At 41.3% G+C, this 16381-nt stretch overlaps 2 protein-coding genes across 2 annotated transcripts; one reads left to right on the forward strand and one right to left on the reverse strand.

The window, feature by feature from the left end:
* Positions 1-255: 255 nt before the first annotated feature.
* fancd2 (FA complementation group D2) lies at positions 256-13663 on the reverse strand. The gene is made up of 44 exons (XM_040028707.1): positions 13461-13663; positions 13172-13232; positions 12870-13004; positions 12715-12782; positions 12517-12623; positions 12332-12392; positions 12149-12201; positions 11962-12040; positions 11720-11844; positions 11549-11636; positions 11364-11468; positions 11174-11274; positions 10937-11048; positions 10779-10814; positions 10069-10215; positions 9825-9959; positions 9607-9738; positions 9360-9464; positions 9121-9230; positions 8959-9013; positions 8565-8684; positions 7766-7839; positions 7517-7660; positions 7314-7414; positions 7102-7217; positions 6847-6955; positions 6652-6750; positions 6453-6547; positions 6216-6371; positions 6002-6118; positions 5620-5748; positions 5418-5536; positions 5146-5256; positions 4730-4860; positions 4540-4639; positions 3296-3418; positions 3084-3177; positions 2912-2983; positions 2731-2769; positions 2568-2642; positions 2095-2169; positions 1844-1990; positions 1648-1758; positions 256-605 (listed from the first exon to the last, which is right to left on the reverse strand). The coding sequence occupies exons 2-44, from the start codon at positions 13230-13232 to the stop codon at positions 519-521; spliced, it is 4359 nt and encodes a 1452-aa protein (XP_039884641.1). The 5' UTR covers positions 13461-13663; the 3' UTR covers positions 256-518.
* A 790-nt stretch (positions 13664-14453) lies between these two features.
* gpx1b (glutathione peroxidase 1b) lies at positions 14454-16058 on the forward strand. Its single transcript, XM_040028713.1, has 2 exons — positions 14454-14755; positions 15375-16058. The coding sequence occupies exons 1-2, from the start codon at positions 14540-14542 to the stop codon at positions 15723-15725; spliced, it is 567 nt and encodes a 188-aa protein (XP_039884647.1). The 5' UTR covers positions 14454-14539; the 3' UTR covers positions 15726-16058.
* Positions 16059-16381: the final 323 nt, after the last annotated feature.

The following is a 16381-nucleotide window of genomic DNA, read 5'->3' on the forward strand; positions in this document are numbered from 1 at the left end:
TAATCAGTGCTGTCCCTCATTACAGGATTTGCCGGGAACAAAGATCGCTCTGTTGAGCCTGAGCACTGATGTGATTTTCCCAGGCTTACAATACAAAGAAAAAAACGCAAGTTCTCTAACATTGCCTCAAATGACAGAGCGTGTCAAAACACTACATTATTATGGTGATATTAAACTAATGACAGGACATACCATTTTATACAAGATCTGGAAAAGAGAGGTCTTGAAAATTAAATGAAACCATCAAAATCATTTTTATTTTTTATTTTTTTTACAGTTTCAAAGCTGATAAACAAGGTATTTTATCGGAATCGTTAAATTGGTAAGCATTTTAAAATATAACATATGAATGACATATTCATCCACCACTTTCAAATGTAACACTTTTTTTAACACTGTGCCCTAGTGTGATAACTTATTTAATAGGATTAACAGTAGTGAGATTTGTTCACCTGTAAATAGAAAAAAAATGAAAATAGGAAGATTCAAACATTTATTATTATGTCAGTAAAGACGTATTACTCAGAGTCATCTGAAGTATCCTCCTGGTCCACATTCTCCACTCTGTTAACCTTTTTAATTCCCTCAGAGTCACTCTCCTGGGCCTGCACACAATAACAGCACACACATGGTAAACATGACTATTTGTGAACACGCATGCATGAAACAGCATTAATGGTAGAGAATAAATACAGCGACTATATGTAAGACAGAGTTACATAGTTATACAGTACACCGCTTCCCTGTTAACTGTCTCAGCCACTAATTTTTAGCCTGCTAGAGAATGACAGTTATCTTATCGGCCCCACTGCTCTACAGCTTCAACTGTCTGTTAACTGACCAGTTAATACTTCTAAAAGTAAGTATAGTGCATTGGAGGGGGGAGGGGCTTGTTTTGTGTTTTATTTTAACCAGTTTTCAGATGCCAAAAAGTTTTTTTTTTGTTTAATAACTATTCAAAAACAAACAACAAATTGTAATATATATACACCACTGCCCACTTTATTAGGTACACCTTACTAATACATTGAACTCAAGGTGCTGCACATTTCTCAGAGATTGTGGTCCATATTGGCATGACAGCATCACACAGCTGCTGCAGATTTGTTGGCTGCACATCCATGATACAAAAAGCTATTTCTCTTTTAAAGGTGCTCTATTGAACTGAGATTTGGTGTCTGTGGAGACCATTTGAGTGCAGTGACTTCATTATTATGGTTCAGGAAATCAGTTTTGTGATATGGCACATTATCCTGCTCGAGTATTGCTGTTGACCATGTCCATCTCTTTATGATGATGGTCAGCAGTAATAGTCAAGCAGGCTGTGATTTTTAAACAACGTTCAGTTGGTACTAAGATGCCTAAAACACCACCAGCAGCCTGAACTGCTAATATAAGGCAAAATGGATCCATACTTTTCATTTTGTCGACACCAAAGAGAGACCCTACCATCTAAATGTTGCATTTGAAATCAAGACTCATCAGCAATGTTTTTCCAATCTTCCATTGTTCAATTTAACTGAGCCCGTGAAACTGGTGTACCTAACAAAGGGTGTGAGTGTATAGGCAACAAACGTCTAAACTGCAAAAAGCCTTTGGAGTGTCGGCCCAATTCAGGTTTTATCTTTTACAAGAAATTACAATTACCTCATCTTCTGACTGCTCCTGTGGAGGTGGTGAACGCTCTGGCTGCTCCTCCTCCTCCTCATCATCATCATCATCTTCTTCTTGTGACCTCTGAGAAAGAATCTCTTCCCCCTGCAGGGTAAATCATATCATTCTTTTAAGTTAATGATTTAAAATGTATTAGGAATTAAAACAATAATACTTAATAATATTTTACCTTCAGGTTGCGATTCTTCAGATTACCCATCCAAAAGGCCTCCTGACAGTTGTTGAGCGTCAGCATGGCCTTCACTCTGTATAGAAACAGCTCGAGGCTCTTCTTCAAGGCTGGCACGTGGTTGGTCAAGCTGGTATCCTGATGCATCTGAGCACCAATGTATTATAATCAGTTAAAGAAATCCCGAGGATAAAGGTGAACACTACACAGACTCGGTTCTTTCTTCAATTTAACAGAAATAATCAAATTACCTTAGAATGTCCACACATGTGATGAAGCTGCCGAGTGCTGAGCTGGAAGGTCTTCAGCAAACTCTGGACATCCTCCTTGAAAGATACAAGCATCGCCATGTCTATTACAGGTTCATCAGCATGGACAAATATTTTCCAATATGTGCTGATATATAAACTTTTCTTTGCAGAACATAACATAGGGAAAGATCCTTGGCTTAAAATGGTCTTATCATATAGCTAGCCAGCAGAGCAGCTCAGGTTCATTGTATGCAATCCTCAAGCTTAACTGAAGGTGGGGTAAAGTTAATTAGATTACTACGCTGATGGTGTTTTTATTATTTTGCCAGTATATAAAATCATGGTTAGGGTATACTCTCCTACAGCACCATTGAGAGTTTTAGTAAACATGACATTGTGTAGTGTGCATGTGACGGGGGTGGGAGATCTGACATGAAAGTATACCGACAGCTGTGAAGTGGCTTCATAACTACCTTGTGCCTTTTGAAACTGTAGTCCAATAGCGGCATTCCCAACTTCAGGAAAGACTCCAGGAAAAGGCGGCCATACTATCAAATACAAGATTCAAACCAGTTAAGGAAAACGTTGAACAGTTAGTGAAGGTGAGATCATAGTCAGCATGCAGAACCCACTCACCTTTAAGCACACGTTGAGAACGGGCCGAGAATCAAAAACCTGCAAGGACAAAAACACACACGTGACATGGAATGGATATTAACTCCCTTTTTAAATATCATTCATTCTAATCACTTTTCCAACAGTACCGTGACCATATACTTAGCTAAAGGTCAGCAGTCAGTCAGTTTATATGTTATACCTTAACCAGGTTGACCAGGATGTGAAAGTCCCTGACAGCCAGATTCCATGTCAGCAGTTTCTCACTCTGAGCCTAGAAGAAAGGCATACATGACTTTCTGAGTTTATGGGTCTGACTACTGTGATTTACATAAAGGAGAACATGCTGGACAGTGTGACACCTAGTGGCTGACCTCAGTGTTGTCACTCATTTTGCTAGCAGGAATCTTGCGAACAGCTTTCTCAAGCTCTGCCATCAAGACTTTGTAGAACACCAGGAATGTCTGCCTGATGAAAGAGAGAAAACCAAAGACTCAGATCTTAATCTAACAGCTTAACCAACAGTACAATCACCAGAGTTGACTCCAGTATGACTGAGAATCAAGAGCTCATGGTAGAGACCTACCTGCTGAGAGTGGGCCAGGAAGCAGAGCTCTCATCTTTTGATGCATTGATGAGCTCTGGGATTCCTTGAGCAGCTATTTCCTCCACTGCCTTTAGAATATCATCAACATGTTCCAGATAGATGCTACAGAGGCAGCCGAAGAAAAAGATATTGCAAGATAAAAAGATCGTGATTCTGATTTCTGAATTACCTTAGACTAAATTTGACACTGATGTGTGATGTACTTAATTTTTTATCGCCTACTGGTGATATATTTATATGCACTCACCGGCTGCTTTGTTAGGTACACCGGCTCAACTGCTGGTTAGTGCAAATATCCAATCAGCCCAAAACATGGCAACTAAACACGTTTAGGCTTGCAGACATGGTCGAAACAACTTTCTAGATGTCACCAGTCAACAGAGAACAGCAAGCTCTCTATGAGTTTGTAGGAAGGCAACAATAAATCAAATAACCACTTGTTACAATCAAGGTATGAGGCAGATCAGCAATTTGCACAGGATCAGCAAAATTAGGAAACAGAAGATTGGAAGAATGTTCCCTCATCTGATGTTTCAAGATTTTTACTGCAACATTTGGATAGCAGAGTCAGAATCTGGTGTAAACAACATGAACGCATGGATCCATCCTGTTTTGCGTCAATGGTTCAGGGTTATGGTTGTGTTGTTATGGAGTGGGAGACATTTTTGGGGGGGGTCCCTTAGTACCAAATGAGCATCTTTAAACAACACAGTCTATCCGAGCCCTTCCCATACTGTAAGCAATTTTTTGATGGCTCCTTCCAATAGGATTATGCACCATCTCACAAAGCTGGAACAACATGAATGTGGTTTATTTTCTTAAAATATATTTTTGGGGTTTTACAGTGGAGAGAAAACAAGAAAGCTGGAAGAAAGATCAGGGGGAAGACATGAAGTAAATGACCAGTCAAAGTGGTTTCTTTAACTTGACCTAGCTTCAACAATCACCAGATCCCATCCAAAAGTGCATCTCTGGGATGTGATGGAACGGGAGATTGTAGCCAACAAATCTGCAGGAGCTGTGTGATATATTGTGTCAATATAGACCAAAATCTCTGAGGAATGTTTCCAGCAACCTTGGTGAATCTGTGCTTGAATGAAGTATAACTCAGTACTACCACGGTGTACCTAATAAAGTGACCAGTCAGTGTATACTCAAGACTTTTAGCTGCTTTCATTTGAGTTTACATTTGCACTAGAGGGCCACAAAAAATGCAGACGTACCTCAGGAGAGTGTGAAGTGCTTCATTGAATTTGGTGCCTCGCTCCTTCTCGCCACTGGCCGTCACCCAGTCCTGGTTCAAGAAACGCCGTGCAAGGGATGCTAAACCAAGAAAAATAAATAAATCAGGTCCTCACACACTCTTTGAAAATAATTCAAGTGAATTAAAATGAGGCATCGTATTAGCCCAACCAGTCTGCTCTCTGTAAGCGGCAGGATTTCCTCCTTTCTCTGACACAGTGGAGAGAAGCTGAGAGAGACACAGAGCTATGCTGAGATTTGGCACTGTGCTGCGGAAGTTGAGCAGATATTCAAAACTGTGTCTAAAAAACAAAACAGAGAAAACAAATGCATTTATTATGTTATGAAACACAAATATCAGAAATGTCTAAAATAAAAACAGAGGAAGAAGAAGAGAGAGAAAGAGTTTCGTGGGGAGCATTCTGTCAACAATAGCTTGGTCCCTGGATATCAAATCTTTTTTTTCTTTTTTTTTTACATGTAAGCATCTACCGCAGAAATAAGACTTCTTAGTGAGAGATGAAAAAAACAAATCAAACTATTTAGAGAAGTGTCCTCTAGCAGAGTCTTAAAACTTAACCACTCACTTCACAAGCTGCTCCAGAGTCAGCTCAGCACCTCCCTCTTTGAGTCGTCCAGCAAAAACTCCCAGAGCCTTCTTCAGTAAGCTCTTCTGTGCTGGTTGACTAAACCCAGACCTGAGAGATGCACATTTGTGTGTGTGTGTGTATATATATATATATATATATATATATATCACATAAAACCCAACACCAGTCAGACTGAGGCAAACACTTCTCAAGGCACACTGCTCTAGATGTCTTCTGAGGTAAACATCAGTGCTGCTGTTTCTCCTTACCAGCTGAAGGTAGTGTTCAGGACCTGCAGGAGCAGCTGATAGGCTGAAGACATTAACTGGTATTCCTCCACATCTGTTGCAGGTCCATCAACAACGCCGTTGTTTTCAGATAGCATAATCTGTGAAAGAGCGAAAGCATGTGTGAGAATTTCTTAAAAACGTGATTTCCCATCTGAAGTCAAGACATTTAATGATTCGATACCTGGAAGTGGTTGTGGCAGTTCTCCAGGTGTGAGCAGAGAGCAGGCATAAGTTGGACACAACAAGAGGCAATATCCTTAGAGCTCCTTTGCTGGAGGTGGGAGAAGCCCACACTCTTATCAGTTCTTCCCTACACAGGAACATAGTTCAATAATTACAGTTAAATTATTAAATTTATACTGTATGAAACTATTGAGTTTCAAGGACAAACAGGCTTAAATTAATTTGGTCTAAATAAATTGCTCCATCTGTGACTAGAATTCCTGCTACAATATATGAAATGTTAACCTAAAATGAGCAGTGTTTATTGTGACAGAGTATTTGTTTTCTCTAACATTGCTCCATAATGCTCGTTACTACTGTTGCTATGCTTTTTTCCACACCTTGAGGAATGGAGCTCTTTTGGCCGGGGCAGCTGTTAGACTAAACTCTAATTTGCGAAGCATATCCTCCAGGAGGAAGACGAGCTCAGCAGGGCCCAGCAGAACCTCCTCTCGCACCTTAGCAATGCAAAAACATTAGCTTGATTCAAATGGTGCACACGGTATAGTTGTAAAATACATAAAGCAGCACACGTTTCCAAAAACGCATATTTACCTTTGTGTGGAGCTCAGAGTCCAGCAGCGAGCGTGACAGCAGCCCACACTGCAGAACGCTAAGCACCTCCATGTCGAGCTCCCTAAAAAACGGTCTGTAGGACGCCAGGCTGACACCTGGCCGGATCTCCTTTACCTTCTCCTTTTCTGGCTGCTCCTTGATCACAAGCAAGTTCATGTTTTAGTTTGTTTTGCTTTAAACAAACACATGAGAGGGTCGACTTTGTGAGATGCTTACCTGCTGAGTTTCATCTGCTTCTGTCGCCTCTTCAGCCTGTGAGCTGCTTTCTGAAGAATTCTTACCAGAGGCCTTCCTTTTCTTTCCTGTGCCATCTAAATAGCATAACGAGGTCAATGTTATTATGTATAACTAACATACACATAACAGAAGCATATAAACAATGTAGGCTAAAATATCCTGTTACAGGTGGACTCACCTTTCTTTATCTTATTCACAGGAACAGTGGAATTAGGTACAATCCCATCTGTACTGTCTCCATCAAAATTAGCAATAGGTGGCACATAGCCAGGTGTTCCTGAAAGTCAAAATAAAGTAAATTGTTAGTAAAACTGACACTGCAGGGCAGAAAAGAGGGGTTCTAAGTCCTTTTATTGTTGGATCAAAAACACACCTGCCAGAGCTCTCTCCAACAGCGTCTGAAGATAAGTGATGTTCTGCAAGCGAGTCAGTACTCTCATCTTCATATCTGTGTCTTTTTGTGTACAGAATGCATTTACCACCTGTGGAAAAACACACACAGCTTTAGGCGACAGACACGCAGGCCTAGAGACCAGCCACTAGGGGAAAAGTGTTGCTGTGTGGCTGGGGCTTCAGTCACACATCTTGTCTTTTCCAAATAAGTGAACTGACATTAACATGCAGTTACCTCTCTGAACCAGTTGATGGTGTGAAAAAGCAAAGTACAGAGGAACTCCCTCTCAGCTTTTGACAAGCTCTCAACTTTCTCTACTACGTCCATGTCTGTTAGGATCAGAGGGCACCCTGTAATGAAGCACATAAACACATAAGCATAAACTGCTTTATAGCCACAATACCATACCGGTTTCCAAAAAGTATTCGTCACTCCCTCTTCCTCACCCAGAAGGCCGTCAATTTCCTCCAAGTCTCCCTGATGCCGCTTCTCCACACACAACCTCAGGAGACGGAAAAATGGGGACAAACACAGAGAAGACACTCGCCTGCTCCCACAAATACAACAAACAGGAAATATCAAATACAGTAAATACAATGAGCAAAACAGGTTATTGATTGAGCATTCTCTTATCATGGGGACGACTCACTTATGTGCCTTATTGACTTGATTTTGCAGCTCTCCTTTGTTTTGGATGTCTTTGGCCAGTAGAGGCATCAGGTTGATAGCAATGCCTCCCTGATCCTCATCTTCATACAATTTGTACATTGCACGGGCCGGAAAGGGAAAGGACCTGAAAAAAAACAAAAAGACAAAAAACAGGGCGGCTCAGTGATACCAATTATATAAAAATATAACTCAGTATGCTGAAAACAGTTACTACGTCATCATCACTAACCCTGATATTTCCGGGCCCAGGTCCACTACAAAGTCATCCTCAAAGTCTTGAAGGACACTTTTTCCAATCATGTCCTAGAAGAATAAAGAAAATAACAGGAAGGTTTCATCTTACAAAGTACAGTACAATCAGTTTTTACTTTAAAGTATAACGCGTACAGTTATTAATGTATAAAAACAGTTTTAAAAAGAAATAGAAACTACCACAAAGAAAGATAAGAATTAAAAGTTATGTCTGAGCAAAGACATCTTTGTAATCATATCCACTAACGCAGCGGTGCCCAACCCCCGGGCCTCGGACCGGTACCGGTCCGTGAGTCGTTTGGTACCGGGCCGCGAGAGTTGAGGCTCAGGTGTGAAATGTATAGTTTTCAGGGTTTTTATCGGTTTTCAGCGTTATTTTGTTATCGTTTTTATCGTTTACTCGGTTTTCCTGGGTCTTTTCACGTGTGTTATGAATAAATTTTCTTTTTTTCGGTACTGGTACTAGTTTTATTTTGTTGTATTTATCCGCGACACCTTAAAGGCCGGTACATGAAAATATTGTCGGGCATAAACCGGTCCGTGGCGCAAAAAAGGTTGGGGACCGCTGCACTAACGCTAGAATGTTGACCAGCTATCACCTATAGCTTCACATAATGCTACTTTGGACCTCATGATGAGACAGTAAATGTAGCCTCCAGTTTGCCTTCAGTACAACATGACAAACTGCATTTGAAAAAGCCTCTTAAGCAGCAAGAGTGAGATATTCTACATATTGCAGAATAAGAGAGAAGGTTTTGTGAGTTTCTGAGACATACCTGGACCTGTGGGTCCAGAGTAGAGCTCAAAATCAGGTTGGCCAGTTCATCATAATAAAGAGCTGCAGCCTCAGGTGAGCTTTCACTGCTCGACTTCACCAGCTCCAACAGAGCCGTCACCTGCAGCGGGAAAAACAAACATAACTGGAGATCTGTGACAGACTTCAAAGGAAAAAAAATACTGGTTCAACCAAAATGAAAGGGTCCAAAGTTTGAAAGGCTCTGAAGTTTTTACAATGTAGATACACCATATATTTAAATACTAGCTGATCAAACACTGTTATCTTAAATAAAACAGGCAAAGATGTGGCAAAGATAAAAGAATAATGAGATTTTAAAGAGTAATCAATAAAAAAAATCATTAGCACCACTTGTTTTAATGGCTAATACGTACCTGTCTGATTGTCTCCTGGGACAGCGACCTGCTCTGCGATTCCTTCGCTTTGGACCTGGAACAGACAAAAGAGGTTAGGGACAGAGTCTGCTGATGACACCGAAAAATTAAATCACAGAGTAAACAAGATGCTTATCTAATGTTTGCCAAACAAGTTTTTACCTGAAAGCCCCCATGCTGCCTACAATCATCACAGCACCAATGATGCCAATGCGCTTGTACTTGGGCACAGTGCTGGAGAGCTGTTTGCGGATCACTATGTGCATATCATCCTGTTTGGAATAAAACAGAAGAACACAGGTCAGTAGATGAGGGACAGTAAAAAATTTAAAAAAAAGCAGAAAAAGTGTCCAAGGCTGGGCTGTCCAATATCTGGATCCCCCGAATGCGTGATTTTGCACCTGAATGTGAGATCCTTGCTTCTGTCCAAAGGCCAGTTTGCTCAGAAGGTGGAAAAGTCTTCGAATCTGCTGCGGAGTGAGGTTGTCCATGTAGTCCAAGATTCCCTATGTCAAATATCATGACTGGTTACAATCAGAACCAAAAACATTTTAAAAACACCGCTGCTGGGTAAGAAAAGCCATCATCCGCACGCTGCTTGCTTTGTATATTTGATTTGCAGCTACAATGTTTCGATCGCCTCGTCACCTTGACAAAAACAGCATACATGGCCATTTCCGAGGGTTTCTCGTTAACCAGACCACAGAGCAGCTCCAGAGCCACGTCCACCTCTCCACCCACACCACTGCACACGTGGGTCACGAGAGAGCCCACCACCTCCTATTAAAATACCACGGGGTTGAATTACTCAGAAGAATCTGTATTTAGAAACATTTACGCATGATTCAAATTATTCTCAAACTCACCTGATGGCAGTAAGAGTCAAACGCAGTGAACGCATGTAGGTACATGTTTCCTCCGAAAGGCACCACGCAGGGGTCGGGTGAGCGTACCAAACTCTGAGCTAAAGCAAGGGTGGAGGGGAAGTACCCTCGCATGACCTAAAACAAGAACAATAATAAATACAATGAAGTATTAAAAATTTTAAAAAAAAACTGCACTGGGCTTGTGTTCTTATATTTAAGCTTCTCTTTCTACAGGCTGACCCACCTGAGCGTAGTCCCTGAAGGTTCTCTGTAACAGAGCCTCTTGGATCAGTCCATTTCTCACTTTGACCTTCAGCACTCTTTCTGCCCCCCGTCGGCTCTGGTTGGCATTGGTGGAGTGAAGAATGAGCAGCACCAGGAGATCCATGACCTAACGTGGCAAAGCAGAAATATTACAAAGAGATGCCTAAAAACCTTAATGTGGTGTATAAACAGGCTTCCTAAATGTCCTCCTTCAAAATGTTTCCCATAATCCAACTGTGACAGTTGACATCAGTAAAGATGAGTAACAACATGGTCTAGTAGGTGCATGTATACATGGTGGTGGACTCAAACAAGTCACTATGATAAGCAAGAGAAATTAATTTCTGTAAAATTATCCAGATGTTATGAAGAAATGTGCTTGAAATGTTAAAAGTAACTATCCAATAGCTTTCTAATAGTGGAGACTTTTGGATGCCCGTGGTTCTCAAACTCTGACGATACAGAAGCTAAAATCACACTCGTCACCCCAGAATGTTTTAAATCTGTCACTAAATACAAAATCAGCAGCTTAACTGCATAAATTATATTAATTCAACTTCTTCTTATGTATACAGCCATGAATTTTTCACCTGGTGACCCATGGCCCCCTTCTGTTTGAGAACCAGTGTATAGACCTAAGAATGGGACCAAGCCGTCAGTTAGCATTCTTTGGGAATATGCTGAACTTACCTTATGCCCCTCCACCTCATCCACAGACTCTATGGCCTATTAAAAAAACAGAGAGAAAGAGAGAGAGAGGGGGGGAAAAGTACATTTAAGTCACTGACACAAGCAATTGACTCAGTCAGTTAAGTGAGGGGCCATAAGAACATTAGTTCATTTCATACCTTGATCCAAGCCTCAGAAATGGTTTTCTGGAATCGCACTGCAGACTTGATGCAGTCCAGTATCAACGAGATGCTGTCCTGGCTGCTGCCAGCTGCTGCCGCGGAGGCAGACCTGCATCAAAAACATCAAAAACTGGATCACATCACCAACAAACCACATTTATTACTTCAAAACTTCAGGTGTGTCACATGTTTTGATACTGGGCTATAAATTAATTGGAATGCGTGTTATCTTACCCGCCTGGTGCTTTGCTATTCATACGACTCTGAGAGACTTGCAGCACAGGCGGAAGGACGCATTGCTCAAGCTCCAGCTTTTTTCGAAGATTACAGACAACCTAAAAACAAGGAACCACTTCTCATATCCATTCATTTAGTAAAATTATGGTGTGTATGGGGATTTTTTGTATTGCTTGACCACTCTGACCTCGTATGCATCAGAGGCCGACACAGAGTGCAGGATGAACTTGACCACTACAGGGAGGTCCTCTAGCTGCACAGCAGCCAGCGTGGCCATAACAGCTCCACGGACCTGAAAAGCCAGAGAAGCAACAAGTAAGAACGCATTTCTACCAGTGCACATGTGTGTTTATATGTGCATGTGCACACTACCTCTGTCAGCAATGAAGATGCGAGGTTAAGACTAGAAAGGGCATCCAGGATGGGAACGGTCAACTGAGTCTTCTCCTGGAGTAAAGAGCTGCAGAGAGGAGTGGTATTAGCAGCAACCTTAAAACACAGATTGACCACAGCACATGTGTGTTAGAGATTTAGTGTACATACTTGAGCTCCCTGGCTATATCATTGTGCTGGGAGTCTTCCAGTATCTCTGGCAAACTGGTGATGATGTCACACTGAACCTCCGCCGGAGCTACTGACACCAACTCCATGAGCTTCGACGCCAAATCCTGCAGGAAGATAAATAAGCACAAAAGAAGAAACATGTGATTATAGGACAAACTCAACAGGCCAGACACACCTTCAATTACAAAAGCAACAAAACCTGTCATCAAACAAATGATTACCTTAGCGTCCGCAACTCTGTCTAGCCATTTGAGTTGGTTAATAATAATGCGTGGGATACTAACTCCTCCATCGCTGGTACTATGGAGTAGAGAAGACAGTTAGATTTTTTTTAAAGACATATTAAAAGTATTCCAAATTTTAAACCAAAAAATTGTGTAGTACATCAAAATGTCAGGAAATACTGACCTATCTAACATATACTCAGGGAGCTTCTCAAGCAAGGTGTTAATGATGGAAGTCTATTAAAAAAAAAGGACAGATGATTGGGGATTTGTGGTAGTGTATTTGTACTAATACATACTGCTTTTCATTTTGACTGTGCTTGTGAAAATGCAGTTTTCTTTTAGAGGTGATCACAGAAAATCTCACCTGTAACATTTCAATCCCCAACAACATCCGCAGCAGGCTTTCCTGGAATGAACTGACAGAACTGCAGCACACATGAAAACATATCAGTTTTATTAGCTTAGTCCAACTTCTAGCTGTGTCCTCCATAATTTATGGAGCTGTCAAAAGTAGCCTTATAATTCATTGGTTGTTTATGGGATGTTTACCTGGAGTCTCGATTAGACGACTGTGGGATGCATGGAAGAAGGCAGTTCCTAAACCTGTCAGTGTTCTCCATATATGACTCCAGTGCTGTGATGAATTCTTGAATGATCTAAGAGATGAAAAGTAGGAACTTAGGGGGAAACGTGTTTTTTGTTGTATTTTTGTGTTTACTGTAGGGTTGTTGTACGGTTTATACTCACACCAGGATACCTGGGGCTCTTCTGAATTTGCTGCTGTATTCGTCTCTGAAACACTACTTGGTCAACACCTGGAGAGGGATAAGACCAGATGTAGGTGAGCATCTCATTTCATTTACAGCCCTGCTTTGTTTCAAAACTGAATTGAGTGCGTTTACCTATCTCGTTAGGCATGCCGCCCTGTCTCAATGTGACACCGGCCACTCTGACAAAGTCAACAAACACACACTGATTGGTCTCCTCTGGGGCAGCTTCCTTAGACTGGCGACCAGCGCTGCGACTCTTCTTCACTTCTGAAAGCAGATATAAACCTTCAAAAACAATATCACAGAAAACAGCTATACAGCTTCTCTCGCGGGAAAATGTGTCAACAGAGGTGCTACTTAGCTCCCAAGACTGATGAAATTTTTGGGAATACACGGAGAAACATGCCTTATACACATACACGTTTTAAACTTACTAGGTGCTACAGGAGCTCCCTCTCCTTTATCCACGGAGGAGCGTCGCTTTTTGCGCATCATCTGATGAAATATGAAGGACAGAAGGCTGTTAATAGCTATATTAGGCTACCATACACACACACACATAGGGGAGTTAAAAAAGGAGGGGACGGTAACCACTGTCGCTATAATAAACGACACAGTTCAATAACTTTAACACAAACGTGCTTTTTGTCTTTAACATCATGTCGATATGAAATGTTCTGGTAAGGTTGACAGAAATGTTTTTATGAAAAATGGTAGACATACTTTTACTGAGCAGACGAAGCCACGGACGACCAAACACCGAAGTTACAAAACAAACTTCCGCGCCAAACAGCTCCGCGTCATCAGTGTCGTCACACTCGCGCATCCTATTGGCTGCTAGAAGAGCTCAGCTATACAGCCATAACTGCACCGTTATAGGTCATTCTGTTTACTGATCTGTGTGCTGTATTTGACTGCAGTCCGTCAGAAATGTGCAATATTTTCATTTTCAAACACTCAGCCGGTTTGTATGAGTTGGTCATACTTAAGCGTTTGGGACTGGATACTTAATAACTGAACCGGCTTTACGGGACGAGCAACTCCATCAAAGAGTACACTGGATCAAGCTATTGCAGTGCCCCTTGCTTTCTTCTTCGTCTCTCTTAGTTTGCCGACAACATTGTCCCGCTAATATTTAAATTTATTAAGTTAATGCATTACTTATTTACATAAAAAATATATTAATAAATATCGTTTTTATAAGTAAATTTTTATTAAAAATAAATAATCATATTTATACATGAGCCTGTATGGAACCCCACAATATTTTCATGACAATACATTAGTGTGTATTTTGAAAGTCCGCCTACAAAGTATTTGCATGTACATTCAGCTTTAACTGTACTTATTGTATACTTTCTTTATTTTTTTACTTTTTTGCTCTCAACTGATGACATGCAGATGCAGCTCAAATAGCTGATTTTGTTTCCACAGAAAATTTAGAAAATGTGGGCCAGTTCTGAAGAAGCACCAAGGTAGGCCTGGCTTTGCACCTGCAGCCAAATTGGGGCAGTGGAAAAGAGGCAGGACACAAATGTGCAATGAATACAGACAGTGTACATGTGCAAATCAATTCACATGTACACATATCAATTCACAGGTTCTCAGGGGTGTTTGGAGCAGGTTATCGCCCTGCGTGGTATACCAGCCCACTAATTTCAGGGAGTGAACTTTCTTGGCAGGCAATACAAGCTCTTTGACCATATAAAGCTGGTCCAAAGAAACAGAAGCGCGCACTGTGTTGGTAGTGAAGAAGGCATCTGCTCTACCTGAAGAAAGGAGGAAGAAAAGAAAACAAAACAATGGCTACAAGTTTTTACGACCTCACGGCCAAACTGTTGACCGGGGAGACGTTTAATTTCTCGTCCCTAAAGGGCAAAGTCGTCCTCATTGAGAATGTCGCTTCTCTCTGAGGTACGACCGTCAGGGATTACACCCAGATGAACGAGCTCCACGAGCGGTACGCCAGCAAGGGGCTTGTGATCTTGGGAGTACCCTGCAACCAGTTCGGCCATCAGGTGAGAAATTTATCCCGTCTATCTGCGCTTTGGAGCACATGGCTAAGGCCTTTCTATCCCGTCAGTCTAGAAATAATCATTCTGTAAGTATCGTTACTCTAAATTTCCTGCTTTCACCGTTAATTTATCCTATTTTCCCGGAAATGGCTGACTTATTTGTATTTAATCAAATTAGAGGAAGTTATTTCCACCCCTTATTTAAAGGTTTAATCTTGTATAGTTTCCAAGTTTACTGGCAAGTTTTAGATTGGGCTTTAGTATAATATTAGTCAGCTTGTAAGTACAAGAGACACGTCTAAATCCATGGGTTATTAGTGCTGTTATTATATTAGCTGAATGCGCAAAGCATTGGTGACTTTTAGGAAGGAGGAAGTTGTGGCTGTGTGTGAGATTTTCGTCTTACAACAAAGAGTTTTTACGCAATATGAAATATACTTTAAAATGGTTAATATTTTATAAGGCGCTGAAGGACTACACAGGTTATTGTTACTAGTTACTTATTGATACATAGTTATTGGTGGGATTCAAATAATATTGAGTACTTGCTGTAGGGAACAGGGAAGTTTGTATTTTCTGGTTCTTCCCGATAAGAATGAGCCAAGAGTGTAACTGTGTGCAGGAGAACTGCAAGAATGAAGAGATCCTCCTGTCGCTGAAGTATGTCCGTCCTGGAAATGGCTTCGAGCCCAAGTTTCAGCTCTTTGAGAAGATTGACGTGAACGGGAAGGACGCCCACCTCCTGTTTGCGTTCCTGAAGGACAAGCTTCCAACACCCAGCGACGACGCAACGTCTCTGATGACCGACCCCAAGCTGATCATCTGGAGCCCGGTGTGCAGGAACGACGTGTCCTGGAACTTCGAGAAGTTCCTCATCGGGCCGGACGGTGTGCCGTTCAAGCGTTACAGCCGGAGGTTCCTCACCATCGACATCGAGGGAGACATCAAGAAGCTCCTCAGCCAGACGAATTAAAACCTCGTCCTAAATGCTGAAGCAGCCTGCAGCTTAGCACTATGTGTGTGTGTGTGTGTGTAGCCTTCATAACGAGAGAAACACCACTGCGCTTACAGCTTCAATAGATGCCACCTAAACTCACCACCTGTGCTCTCCTGTACGCAGTAGCTGTCTCCTGCTTTTTTTTTTTACTAAATGAAGAAATCCTCTGAAACCAAACTGTGAGGAGGATATCTGATGAAATGTAAAAGGCAGGACTGTTTTATCTCTTCAAAGCTGCGCTGGGTGCATGTAAAGCACAGCTGTGGTGTCAAGTTTAAAGGGGATCAATAAATATATTTTTTGCAAACATTTCTCTGACTCCTAATTATATATATTTATATATATTTTCTATATATTTTTCTATATATTTTCTTGTTTAAAGGTCATATTTGAGGAACTATTTTGTCAGCTTAATCTTATTAGCATATCTAAAAATACTCAGACATTTTCTGTAAAGGAGGGCTGGGGAAAGGTTATGAGTGGTAGATTATTCATCCACAGGCAAGTGTTGGCTTTGTATATAGCTACAGTACACCTGATTACAGGTGTGTTTCCTGTGCTTGCATGTAATTGTACATCAGAGTTCCTTTTGCAAACAGTCAGCATTACTGGCAGGCAATTTAGGTTGCATC

The sequence above is a fragment of the Simochromis diagramma genome, unplaced genomic scaffold (assembly GCF_900408965.1).
Source record: "Simochromis diagramma unplaced genomic scaffold, fSimDia1.1 OVJJ01000483.1, whole genome shotgun sequence".
NCBI lineage: Eukaryota > Metazoa > Chordata > Actinopteri > Cichliformes > Cichlidae > Simochromis > Simochromis diagramma.

Coding starts and splice junctions, on each gene's coding strand:
- fancd2 (XM_040028707.1), bottom strand. CDS start 13,232: ATGATGCGCAAAAAGCGACGCTCCTCCGTGGATAAAGGAGAGGGAGCT. Junction 11,637..11,719: donor GATATAGCCAGGGAGCTCAA/GTATGTACACTA, acceptor TCCTCTCTGCAG/CTCTTTACTCCAGGAGAAGA. Junction 6,548..6,651: donor TGTGAATAAGATAAAGAAAG/GTGAGTCCACCT, acceptor TATGCTATTTAG/ATGGCACAGGAAAGAAAAGG.